Source organism: Leptidea sinapis, chromosome 9 (genome assembly GCF_905404315.1).
Source record: "Leptidea sinapis chromosome 9, ilLepSina1.1, whole genome shotgun sequence".
Classification (NCBI taxonomy): Eukaryota; Metazoa; Arthropoda; class Insecta; order Lepidoptera; family Pieridae; genus Leptidea; species Leptidea sinapis.
The window spans coordinates 3,542,543-3,556,386 of NC_066273.1; the positions used below are offsets into that span (position 1 = coordinate 3,542,543).

At 33.2% G+C, this 13,844-nt stretch overlaps 2 protein-coding genes across 11 annotated transcripts in view; one reads left to right on the forward strand and one right to left on the reverse strand.

Annotated features, from left to right (window-relative positions):
* LOC126965934 (vacuolar protein sorting-associated protein 11 homolog) overlaps positions 1-8,824 on the forward strand; it is a 52,283-nt gene extending 43,459 nt beyond the window's left edge. For 2 of the 3 annotated variants that reach the window (XM_050809732.1, XM_050809733.1), the window contains one exon: positions 566-4,061. In XM_050809732.1, the coding sequence (XP_050665689.1) occupies positions 566-873 (308 nt within the window). In that variant the 3' untranslated portion in view covers positions 874-4,061. Of the gene's footprint in view, positions 1-565; positions 4,062-8,460 lie in introns of those variants that run through there. The other variant, XR_007729633.1, reaches the window with a different exon arrangement.
* An 845-nt stretch (positions 8,825-9,669) lies between these two features.
* The window catches only part of LOC126965927 (kinesin-like protein unc-104), a 211,160-nt gene continuing 206,985 nt past the window's right edge, over positions 9,670-13,844 (reverse strand). For 6 of the 8 annotated variants that reach the window (XM_050809719.1, XM_050809718.1, XM_050809721.1 and 3 more), the window contains one exon: positions 9,670-13,118. In XM_050809719.1, coding sequence (XP_050665676.1) covers positions 12,833-13,118 — 286 coding nt within the window. In that variant the 3' untranslated portion in view covers positions 9,670-12,832. The remainder of the gene's footprint in view (positions 13,119-13,844) is intronic. The other 2 variants (XM_050809722.1, XM_050809720.1) reach the window with 1 other exon arrangement.

A 13,844-nucleotide genomic window follows, 5' to 3' on the forward strand; every position in this document is an offset into this window, starting at 1 on the left:
GTAACTCTTTTATGGGGCGATGTATATGCTTTTATAACATGTTCGTAGAAAATGTTCAAAGCAAAAGTATTACGATATTCAAAAGAATTGTGTGGTAAAGGTTACTATGACTTTCTTAGTGATACCACAGATTGGGAATGGAGCGACCGCCCTCAGGCTATTAAATAATAAGTTTAATTGTACGATATTACTTTGTAGCCAAAATTTTTGTATGAAAAAAAGCCCGCTTTGTTAGTTGCGCCCGTTCTTCTCAGGTCTGAGGCATTCTTTTTGGAATGGGTTTCGATTAGAATTTTTGACTTTCAATAAGTGATGTCATATTCTATTTTGAATAAAAATATTTGAATTTGACGATGTGATCAAGATCGACAGAGTAGGTTGTATGAGGGTAGCACAGGACCGGTCCTCATGGAGATCTTTGGGGGAGGCCTTTGACCAGCAGTGGACGTCTTCTGGCCGATATGATGCTGATGATGCCAGCCTTTAAGGACCATGTCGTATCGTCCCGAATTCACTGCACCGTCTTTCAATATATTATTATAAATTAAATGTTTTTGTGTTTCAGTGTTCGGCCCAAACAAGAGCTCAGTAGTTCCGGTACCCGAAGGTCGCATGAGACTCATGGAGCGGCAGCAGTACAGCTCCAGCCTCGAAGCCAACATCAAGAGCATCGAACCCGCGACCCACATTCCCCCTTGCAGGCAGCCCTCGCCGAGGTTATCACCTAACATCTCCTCTGCCATCACCAACTCGAACCCCTTCGAGGATACATACGACGAGAGTAAGAACCCCTTTGCAGACGAACAGAACGACCCCACAAACCCCTTCTCGGATGATGACGATTATGATAAGAACATGAATCCGTTCACGTAAGCTTTTGTTTATAAATAAGTATGTTCCTACGATAAACGGACGTTCCAAGTATATATTTTTTATTTTTACTTTGAATATTTCGAGTTTATTCGAGATGCGAATAACGTTAGACAACCCTGTGAAGGAGAGTATCAGTTTGTAATAAATACTTCTCGGCGCATTATCTCTGGACTTCGCTGGAATGTGAAGCCCCCTCCAGTTCCCCTTTCACCCCGATCATCCTGTTGCGTCAGTACGGTTTGCAGTTTCATTACCTACCGTTAGGTACATGTTGTGACATTTTCGTGCTATCACTGTTTTCTTTCGAAGTTTTCATTGTTACGTTTTGATCCCAGTGATGCTCTTTTTTCACACCGTAACAAAGCGACGATGTGACGTAAGATCCAGAGATAATGTAACTGGGTAATACAATTGTGAAAAAAGCCTCCTTGGTAAACTAGCCTGCGGGATATGCTATGAAGTAGAAATTTCACTTTATTTTGTGGTTCCATGACTTGTCGAAGTAAATCAGACAAATGTCTCGACTGTAACGTTTACATTTAGCAAAATATTTAAATTAAAAAAAAGTGTGTGTGTGTACTTCTTTGGCCTAACGAAGCAAAAATCATTAAAATGATTTATTCCTTGTGCTATTCTACGTTTTTAGAAAGAACAATTTTGTAAAAATCTTGCTAAGATTGCTTTGACAATTAATTATTAATTAATGAATAAGGCTGTATGGGCTTGAAACCTTTGCCTGTCCTACGAAGAAACCAAAAAAACTTCAGAAAATTTTAGGAACAAACTTGAATCAACTTTTGTGTTACAGTGATGCGCGCGCATCTTAAAATTTCACTCTCATATTTTTTTCATAACGCGGCTAGTGAAGTACAGGGTGGACCAAAAGTCCGTTTATAATTGAAATTATGATTTAAAAAAAACTAATTACAGTAGATAAAAATTGTTTATTGTTTTCGATAGTAAACAAAAGGGCAATTTATTTCTTAAAAATCACATCATCCATATGCAATCCTTCATTATTCTGGCATTGCTGCAATCTAGAGTGGAAATTTTCGATAACAGCTTTACATGTTTCTGTTGAGATGTTTTGGATTTCTGTGCGAATACGATCCTTTAATTCGTCAAGAGTTACTGGGTTGGTTGGCTGGAATGCAGGGGTTTTTGATCACCATGACATAGTGTCACTCCAATAACGAAAGTTTTGTCTATTAACATGCCCATTTAGGTGGAAGTGTGCCTCGTTGAGAAAAAAATGTTTGTAAAACTGGTGAATCGCTCTACCATTTCGTTCGCAAACTGCAACCTAGTGGCATGGTCCTGAGGCCTTAATTCCTGCACCATTTGGATTTTATAGGAATGTAGACTTAAATCTTTCTTGAGAATGCGGTTTAATACATCATTATCTTGGCACGTTAAGGACAGCAGACTAGGTCCAGGTTGGTCACGAACATATGATTTTTCTCGCTCCACGTTTTCGGGGTCCCTCGACGTTCTAGGCCGGCCAGATCGAGGTAAATCCATTGTTGAACCCGTCTTCTCAAACTTGAGCACCCATTTTTTAATTAACACACCTGATGGAGCTTGATTTTTGTGTCGTATCTTGTAATGATTGCAAAACGTTCGTTGAGCTAAGGTCGCAGAATCGTTGTTTCGATAGTACTCGCGTACACAAAACGCACGTTGACTACCGCCGAACGATGCCATGGTACTAAATTCCCATTGGCCGCTCTTGCAATGCGTAACCCCTCCACTCCCCTCCGCCGCCGCTGCTAGACGCGGCAACCGATTCAAATGTTAACGGACTTTTGGACCACCCTGTATAACTTCAAAAAGTTTGTGTGTTCTTTGTACGCACGTAAGTTTTAATTTTATGACAGCAAAACTTTGCATCCCTTACACGACCTGACCCACCTTTACCTGAACGACCGGGTACTTAACTACGATTTAGTTTTATTCCTCCTCCTCGCGTCGTTTTCCTGATTACTGAGGGTCGTGACTCTCCCGCTGCATCAGTTTCTCCCGTTCGATTTCCCTCCATCTGCTGCGATTCTTAGCTTCATGAAGGGCATTGCGGAATTTTCATAGAAGATTGTATTTGGTCCGACCACCTCGTGGGACGTATGCCATCTACCTTGCCTGTCACCATCAGCTGTTCAAGATTGTGACCTCTTTACGAGCAATATGTCCGAAGAATTCCAGCAACCTACGTAGACATATTATGGAAAGTCTAGATTTGTTTTAGTTGTTGTTAGTTTTAGTACCTGCAAAATAAGATTCTCGAACCCCATAATAAATTTTCTTCAATTTAAAAAAAACTGATTTTGTACTCAAAACAAGGAGGCTGGCTCTTTGTTTTGATGTGCCAAAGTACTGTGTACTATTAAATTACTATTCTATTTCTATGTGAAAAAACGCTCATAATCCAAGATTGAGCTCCACTTTTTTTATGGAATAGGAGGACAATGGGTGTACGGATCTGCTCTTGCAATACCAAAGAAATCACGTGATGGTTTGGCCTAGTGTGGTTTAAGGAAATACTATTGGTTGGAATTTTCTTAGCGTATAGTCTTAAAATAATTTGTAAAAAAGTTGGAAAATATTCTTAGTTTAAAGTTTTCTCTAACACAAACAGTTGCTACCGTTGTCTCGTTTTATCGCGTTGTAGAGTTTCAAGTTATCACATTCTGGCCGTGCCACCTTTCGTTGGTACACTTGTGGTCACTTAACCTCCTCCAATATTAATAACAGTTACAAGCCATGTTTTTAACCGTTATTTGAGCTGCTAGCGTTTTGATAAATTTGATTTTGTGTGTGTGAGGAATAGGTAAATGTTTTTATTTCCTATTAGTCAATCTTGCGAGATAAATATTATGAAATATAATATTATTTACTTTTTAATTTCAAGTTGGTTTTAAAAAACCCGATGTTTAACTAGCTCATGTACTCTTAAACGTAATTTATTTACAAACGTAAATTATTTATAATGAAAGATCGAACAAAAATAAAATGAGTTTTTAGGTGAATAGATTATATAACAGAATGTCCATATATAATCATTTATAATTAAACCTTATATAATAATAGATGTAAATGTTTAATGTGTGTGTATATGTATATGTAATATAAAAATATTAGTAAAGTAAGTTGTAATCATTGTGATATTGTTAATAAAATCATATATATTTAAATGTCCATTTCATTTTTAAACTCTACATTATAAAAACGAATAGGAATTCCGTACGACCGTAACCAAACTCGAAATATTTATATTCGGAATAAAATCGTTGTTCAGTACGATCCTTGCCTTCGTAGTAAACACACTGATGGTTTATGAATTCATAATCGCAATAGTAGTTTTAAAATCTATTAAGAAACTTTAGTCCTTTACAGACACTAGCGATAAACATCATCTATTCAACAATACGAAATTTAATTTAATTAATATTACTTTATTTTTATTTTATTTTCTTTTAAATTCAGTATTGATAATTTTGTAGTTATTTTATTAAATTATTATTTTACAGTATAGTATCTTCAAAATTTGTCATAGTAATACCAATGATGACTACCAAGAAGGTTTACTATTAATCATAACTCTATTTGATCCCACGATACAGTCTCCAACTAGTGTGGCGATTCAATGACAATCACAATTTAGTCATATAATATATAAGCTTGTAAAATATTTAATGTTATTTAATGACAATGCATTTGTAAAAAGATCGATTTAAATAAATTATCATAATACTTTCGAAGAATTCGATTCGGTTTTCTCCGAATGGATTCCGGACGTGTGTGACAATACAAAGAATTTTATGAAAAAATGCGTTCGGACTTTGATTAGTTTTTTTTTCTGATTCTAAATATCTGACGCAAGCTACACACACGTCAGGAATTTTTTTTTAATGGTAAATCCCGATCTTGTAAAAACTTAGGGCATTTTGTATAAAATGTTTAGGAATATGAATTATCATGCCATTAATCAGATTTTCTTACATTAAAAGGGTGGGAATATAAAAACAAACAACAATATGGAAATTTTCAAAGCATTTTATTTATGATCTTTAACACTGTGTATAATATATTTGATAGTACATTTAGAGCAATTAGTAGTAATATTACCAATTATTACATTGTTCTTAATCTCATAATTTGAATGAAATTCATAAATTATATATTATTATGTATTATATAATTTTCCAATATCGTTCACGTCCATCAAACAACAATTGCTATCGAATCACACCACTCCGTCTACGTCTACGAGATATAAAGCACTAAACGTAAGCCTCTGTGATCACAAACGATACAAGAATGAACGTAAACCTCTAGTTCTATAAAAAATAACAGTATAGCTTTCGAGTATAATCTATAAAAATATATATACTTCAGCTTAAGCTGTTATATCTAAGTCGAAAATGTTTTTAGAAAGATCATTGTTATAGATAAATAAGTTCCACGGAAAGAAATTACAACGGAAATATAACACCCAACGTACTCCCGTCAACATTTACTACGTACTTTTGCTTTGCAAAATACAATTAACCCTAAAATATTCGACACGAAAATACAACCGGAATGTTATGTCAATAACTAAACCATAATAATATAGAGAACGTTTATTTGAGATCAATAAATTAATGAGGTACGAAAACATTAAAAGAACCAAAAATAAATGTACAAACTTCAATAATCTAATAACATAAAACACTAACATGTCGTATTACAATTATTAGTATTATCAAATTCGCCGATAAGCATTCGAAATCGAATAGTTCCGGTAAGAATATATTCAGAAATAACACAGAAATATGAAACTTTAAGATTAACGTCTATAACATTTATTTTATTATTTTTAATAATTTAAGCTGTTATTTCTACGGCTCCCAAGGCAAGTCCAAAAGATTTCAACACAACAAAAGCATTATGAACATGAACAATTTGTAATAAAACGAATTAAGTTATTTACAACGACCAGAATCACTTAAGCTTATAAATCCTCCTTGAAACATTACTTAGAGCTACTGCAATGAAATTATTTGATATTGATTAAAATACAAAGACCATTTCTAAAAGCAACAGGACAGTGGCTAATGCATGTCGTATATTTGCTATAACGACATTTTAAAATCTTCGGATGTTGAATAAAATTAAATTATGCATTCACTGTGTTCTACTTATAATATTACAATCCTCAAAATTTATATACATACATATTGTTAACGATTTAAGTATTGAAATGATAGAATAACGTTAGACAACCCTGTGAAGGAGAGTATCAGTTTGTAATAAATACTTCTCGGCGCATTATCTCTGGACTTCGCTGGAATGTGAAGCCCCCTCCAGTTCCCCTTTCACCCCGATCATCCTGTTGCGTCAGTACGGTTTGCAGTTTCATTACTTACCGTTAAGTACATTTTGTGATATTTTCGTGCTATCACTGGTTTCTTTCGAAGTTTTCATTGTTACGTTTCGACTTTTGTTGTAAATAGTTCTGTAGTTTCTGTTGTTTTGTGTCGCTATAACAGTCCTACCAGAAAAATAAAATCTTTTTTTACCTAACCCAGATTTTTCATCATTATAATCTAGGTGTAATACTGTCAAAATAAATCGTTGTATATTTATTATTAATATGATCCCAGTGATGCTTATTTTGCACACCGTAACAAAGCGAGGGTGTGACGTCATCGACGTAAGGTCTACAGATAACGTAACCGGGTATAACAATTAGGGAAAACTATGAAGTGGAAATTTCACTATATTTTGTGGTTCAATTACTGGTCAAAGTAAATCAAACAAATGCCACTCTCGACTGTATGATGATCGTCGGGTAAAGTGTCCGCCATGAGTCAGAGCATAACTTCAGAGTCTACCTTAGTAACAGGACCCGCCTTTACCTGAAGCACATTTATATTTAAAAAAAAATGTATGTGTACTTATGTATGTACGCAAGAAGTTATACTGCTTTGGCCTAACGAGTCAAAAATCATTAAAATGATTTATTCCTCGTGCTAGTCTACGATTTAAGAAAGAACAATTTTGTAAAAATCTTGCAAAGATGGCTTTGATAATTAATTATTAAATAATGAATAAGGCTGTATGGGCTTGAACCCTTTGCCTGTCCTAATAATGGATGAAGAAACCAAAAAAATAATGACGAATGACGCAAACGTCAGAAAATTTTTCTAACAAACTTTTGTTTTACAGTGATGCGCGCTCATTTAAAATTTCACTCTCATAATTTTTTAATAACGCACCTAAAGAAGTATAACTTCAAAAGTGTGTGTGTTCTTTGTACGCACGTGTTGTACTTTTTTGGCGGCAAAACCTTCAGTCTCCCGCCTATTTTTTTTAACTCGCCTTCACCTGTTACATTTCAGCTTAAAACACCTGCATTATAAAGTGATATATACCCATAAATAAATTTTTCATACAATTAAAAAAGATATGTGTGTGTGTTATTTGTACTCAAAACAAGGAGACTCTGTTTTGTTTTTTCAAAGTACTGTTCACTATTTAATTACTTTTACTATGTGAAGAAACGGTCATAATCTAAGATTGATCTTCAGTCGCTTAATATGAAGTATATATTACCGCTTCTTAAGTAAGTGATAATCTTTGTTTGCTTATATTAAATTAAAGTGTTGGGTCGTAATGATAAGAACAATTAAATAGTTATTTTTTAGGCACCAACAAAGAGTTCTTAATGCGCCCATATAAAAAATGCATCAGTACTGCTTGTTATGAAATAAAAATTGCTACTCCTTGATTATGGTAGTGTACATAGTACAACGAACATATGTTTTTCATGACACTTGCGGCTTCCTTATCATGTGTATAGCATACTATAAGTATAGATGATACATATACCATATTGAGCTTTATGACGTATTCGAATATATCACATTTGTTTCATAATTATATAAGAGGCAACTAAGGGCATTTACCAGTAGAAAGCTCCTTTGCACAGGAAGCCGGCTAGATTATGGGTACCACAGCTTTGTGTTTCGATCTGAAGGGCGCCATAGCTAGTGAGATTACTGGGCAAATGAGACTTAACATCTTATGTCTCAAGGTGACGAGCGCAGTTGTTGTAGCCGTTCGAATTTTTGGGATTTTCAATAATCCTGAGAGGCACTGCATTGTAGCGCAGGGCGTATCAATAACCATCACCTCGCCTCGTCCTTGATTGTCATAAAAAAAAAATAATTTAATATACTTACAAAGATTTCCGCAACAGTATTTACTTTTTCCCAGCATCGCGTAAAGTATTCAATAATTTAGATGGTTTGGCCTAAAGTGTGGTTAAGGGAAATACTATTGGTTGGAATTTTCCTAGTTGTAAAATAAATTGTAAAAATAATTAAAAATATTCTAAGTAAGTTTTCTCTAATACAAATACCTTTGTCTCGTTTTATCGCGTTGTAGAGTTTCAAGTTATCACATTCTGGCCGTGCCATCCTTCCTTGGTACTCTTTTAGTCACTTAACCTCCTCCAATATTAATAACAGCTACAAGCCATGTTTTCAACCGTTATTTGAGCTGCTAGCGTTTTGATAAATTTGATTTTGTGTGTGTGAGGAGTAGGTAAATGGTTCTATTTCCTATTAGTCAATCTTGCGAGATAAATATTATGAAATATAATATTATTTACTTTTTAATTTCAAGTTGGTTTTAAAAAACCAGATGTTTAACTAGCTCATGTACTCTTAAACGTAATTTATTTACAAACGTAAATTATTTATAATGAAAGATCGAACAAAAATAAAATGAGTTTTTAGGTGAATAGATTATATAACAGAATGTCCATATATAATCATTTATAATTAAACCTTATATAATAATAGATGTAAATGTTTAATGTGTGTGTATATGTATATGTAATATAAAAATATTAGTAAAGTAAGTTGTAATCATTGTGATATTGTTAATAAAATCATATATAATTAAATGTCTATTTCATTTTTAAACTCTACATTATAAAAACGAATAGGAATTCCGTACGACCGTAACCAAACTCGAAATATTTATATTCGGAATAAAATCGTTGTTCAGTACGATCCTTGCCTTCGTAGTAAACACACTGATGGTTTATGAATTCATAATCGCAATAGTAGTTTTAAAATCTATTAAGAAACTTTAGTCCTTTACAGACACTAGCGATAAACATCATCTATTCAACAATACGAAATTTAATTTAATTAATATTACTTTATTTTTATTTTATTTTCTTTTAAATTCAGTATTGATAATTTTGTAGTTATTTTATTAAATTATTATTTTACAGTATAGTATCTTCAAAATTTGTCATAGTAATACCAATGATGACTACCAAGAAGGTTTACTATTAATCATAACTCTATTTGATCCCACGATACAGTCTCCAACTAGTGTGGCGATTCAATGACAATCACAATTTAGTCATATAATATATAAGCTTGTAAAATATTTAATGTTATTTAATGACAATGCATTTGTAAAAAGATCGATTTAAATAAATTATCATAATACTTTCGAAGAATTCGATTCGGTTTTCTCCGAATGGATTCCGGACGTGTGCGACAATACAAAGAATTTTATGAAAAAATGCGTTCGGACTTTGATTAGTTTTTTTTTTCTGATTCTAAATATCTGACGCAAGCTACACACACGTCAGGAATTTTTTTTGAATGGTAAATCCCGATCTTGTAAAAACTTAGGGCATTTTGTATAAAATGTTTAGGAATATGAATTATCATGCCATTAATCAGATTTTCTTACATTAAAAGGGTGGGAATATAAAAACAAACAACAATATGGAAATTTTCAAAGCATTTTATTTATGATCTTTAACACTGTGTATAATATATTTGATAGTACATTTAGAGCAATTAGTAGTAATATTACCAATTATTACATTGTTCTTAATCTCATAATTTGAATGAAATTCATAAATTATATATTATTATGTATTATATAATTTTCCAATATCGTTCACGTCCATCAAACAACAATTGCTATCGAATCACACCACTCCGTCTACGTCTACGAGATATAAAGCACTAAACGTAAGCCTCTGTGATCACAAACGATACAAGAATGAACGTAAACCTCTAGTTCTATAAAAAATAACAGTATAGCTTTCGAGTATAATCTATAAAAATATATATACTTCAGCTTAAGCTGTTATATCTAAGTCGAAAATGTTTTTAGAAAGATCATTGTTATAGATAAATAAGTTCCACGGAAAGAAATTACAACGGAAATATAACACCCAACGTACTCCCGTCAACATTTACTACGTACTTTTGCTTTGCAAAATACAATTAACCCTAAAATATTCGACACGAAAATACAACCGGAATGTTATGTCAATAACTAAACCATAATAATATAGAGAACGTTTATTTGAGATCAATAAATTAATGAGGTACGAAAACATTAAAAGAACCAAAAATAAATGTACAAACTTCAATAATCTAATAACATAAAACACTAACATGTCGTATTACAATTATTAGTATTATCAAATTCGCCGATAAGCATTCGAAATCGAATAGTTCCGGTAAGAATATATTCAGAAATAACACAGAAATATGAAACTTTAAGATTAACGTCTATAACATTTATTTTATTATTTTTAATAATTTAAGCTGTTACTTCTACGGCTCCCAAGTCAAGTCCAAAAGATTTCAACACAACAAAAGCATTATGAACATGAACAATTTGTAATAAAACGAATTAAGTTATTTACAACGACCAGAATCACTTAAGCTTATAAATCCTCCTTGAAACATTACTTAGAGCTACTGCAATAAAATTATTTGATATTGATTAAAATACAAAGACCATTTCTAAAAGCGACAGGACAGTGGCTAATGCATGTCGTATATTTGCTATAACGACATTTTAAAATCTTCGGATGTTGAATTAAATTAAATTATGCATTCACTGTGTTCTACTTATCATATTACAATTCTCAAAATTTATATACATACATATTGTTAACGATTTAAGTATTGAAATGATAGCCTACAGAAAACCAAAAACTAATTTATTTAGCAAGAATTTGCTTGTAATCACTGAGACAGAAGAAAATTAAGAATAAAATATATAATATTATGATTTTGTCAAGATATCTTCAGGCTTGTTAAGCGTGGGGAAATGAAACGTCGAGATATAAACCAACTACAAGATGATTGTATACACAGCTTGTTCAAGTTAACACTAACTATCACACAGTACCTACGCGGCGTACTTGACTAGAGAACTCCGGAATCATTTGTGACGTTGGACACTTCCAAACAAAACGGATGATAACCTTCTACACAAATAACGTTACATTAACCTACTTTATACAATCAAATTCAATAAAATAAATTAAGAAAAAATATACACTGTCAAAAACAATATAAATGGACATATTATGATAAAATGATATTCGATTGAAACGCATAAACTACATTTTAACTACAATATAATTTATTTACAATAATTACTAAGAGAGAAATAAAGTTTTACGTATGACATCACGGAGACAGTAGCTATATTGAATCAACTGGTGTGACCCTCGAATATTTAAGATCCGGGTCATACGTATATACAGGGTTAATTACATTTAATAACATAGCAACATTAGAAGAAAATCTATAGATATTTTTTATGCTAACATTCACGATATTTTTCCTCACAATAATGGAGTCCATACATGATCGCCGACTACATATTTTTGTGCGCAGCATCAAGACCTACTACGTTAACATATTGCACGTAATATTCTGTAACCGTAGCAATAACGTCAGAACTACAATATTCAATGACACCAATCAGCGTAGTCAATACACGCAACTTGACCAATCAGCGTCGTCAATACACACAGCTTGACCAATCAGCGTCGTCAATAGACGCAGCTTGACCAATCAGTGATGTCAATACAGATCGCATAAACAGTCAATGTCAATTAAACTTTCCTTATTTCCTGACGATATTGCCCAACGTTATCACAGTCAGTAAAGAGATAGTTATAATTATAGCATTATAGTCTTTGCACGTCAAACTACTACATAGCTAACACGCTAAAATACAAACAAACTATGTATCGAGCATAAGTAAAAGTTAAAATACATCAGTAAAAATAATGTAAATCTCTATTACAAGAACAACATAGGGGAAAATTTGGCGATTAAATAACAATGATGCAAAGACAATAACGGTTATAATATTCGTCTAAAATGTTATACAAATACACAATATAATAAAAACTATATATAAATGTGCGTCCCGCTAGATAATGCGCGCCCAATCTAATATGGTATTACATATAAAGATACATTATGATTATTGTTCTTATTTCGTCCACTTAGATACCTTTCATACCCCGTCACAATTTCTGAGTGCACCGGTTTGGTCCCAACACACACTTGACCATCAACAGTCAACAAAAATTATATATCGCATTAAATGCATTTCAATTAATACTGCCAATGAATTGTCATACTTAAAAGATATAAATATTTATACAAACTTTTCTGAATTGTAAACTAATTTCAACATCTTCCGCTAGATGTCTCTGAATACAACAATCAAATTAATAATTGAATTCTACAATTCGATTGGTTTAAACTTGTTAAACTTAAAGGCTAAATCTTTGGCATATTCTTTCTACCAAACCAGTCACGTAACGTCAACGCACGGAATTTCGTTCGACGCGATTCGATAATATTGCTAACGTCATTCGCAACAGTTCCTTTCAACTGAAAGTTGTATGACACTTTGATTTAAAAAGTATCAGTACTGTTTGCGAAATAAATCCAGCCCGTTACTTACATTTAACATCGATTTTAAGGAGGTTATATCATTTGATTTTAATCCTCTAAATCGACATTAATGAAAGTATACATTCTCCGTCTCTTTCGTGCGATGGGCGAGCAGTATCCTGCGGCGTGCCACCGAACCGCGTCGAATGCTCGCGATGGGGGCGCTAGTACCTAGCGGAGCGCACGGCCCTGAGTGGTCTGTGCGCGTAGACTCTACTGTCGGCGACGCTTTTAAAAAACGAGTATAGACTCCATTGTGAGGATGTCTCATGCGGTGAGTTGTGGGAGCAAAGCGGACGTCTTTTCCCCCGAATTTCCCCCGACGTCGCTCTCAATGTTGCCCCCGGTGTGGTACTCACCGTTGCCCTCACTGTTGCCCGCGTTGCCCCCAAGCCCTGTTGTCGCGGCGTTTGCCCCGCGTCGGGCGGACCGCGACCTGTGCGCGTACACCTTTATACGTGTATATTGATTTGGACCGAGCCGACTTGCTCACAACATTATATTAAAATGATAGAAAAAAAGCAAGATATGTGATCTACTGGCACTACATCGTTAATGATTACCAAAAAACCATTAAATTGTTTTATTAATGTTGAAGTGAATCATGTTTAAAACAATATTGTTTTATTTATACAATAAAATAATATTATTTCTAACAGAAATACAATGTGTTGCCAGTAGAAATAAGCAACTTCTATAAGATCTATAACGGAACTTTTCAATAAGCGGAAATTAACAGAACTAATGTCACAAAAAGTATTAAAAATAAATTTTAGACGATTTTTAATGGATATTAATAAGTATTTTTAGAAAATAAATTTAATTACAATGTCTACGACAGCGACAGGACATCATATTTTCAACTATGGAAATAATATTATGACTTATATACTGAAACATGACGAAATTACTTTGAATATTTATTGGCTCAAAATAATAGATTTTTAAAAGGACACACAAGGTAATTTACATTGACATCAACAATTTGTTATTTTTTAAAGTGATAACCCTCACTTCTGGGATTAATTACACAAATTAAATTAATAAATTTATGAACGACGCAGGACTCGAACCCGCGACCTCTAGCGTTTCCTACGAACGCTCTTCCACTGAACCAACCGTTCGAGTGGCGTAACGTTCATAAATCGTGTATGCTTTGTTCAACTCTCAGGTTGT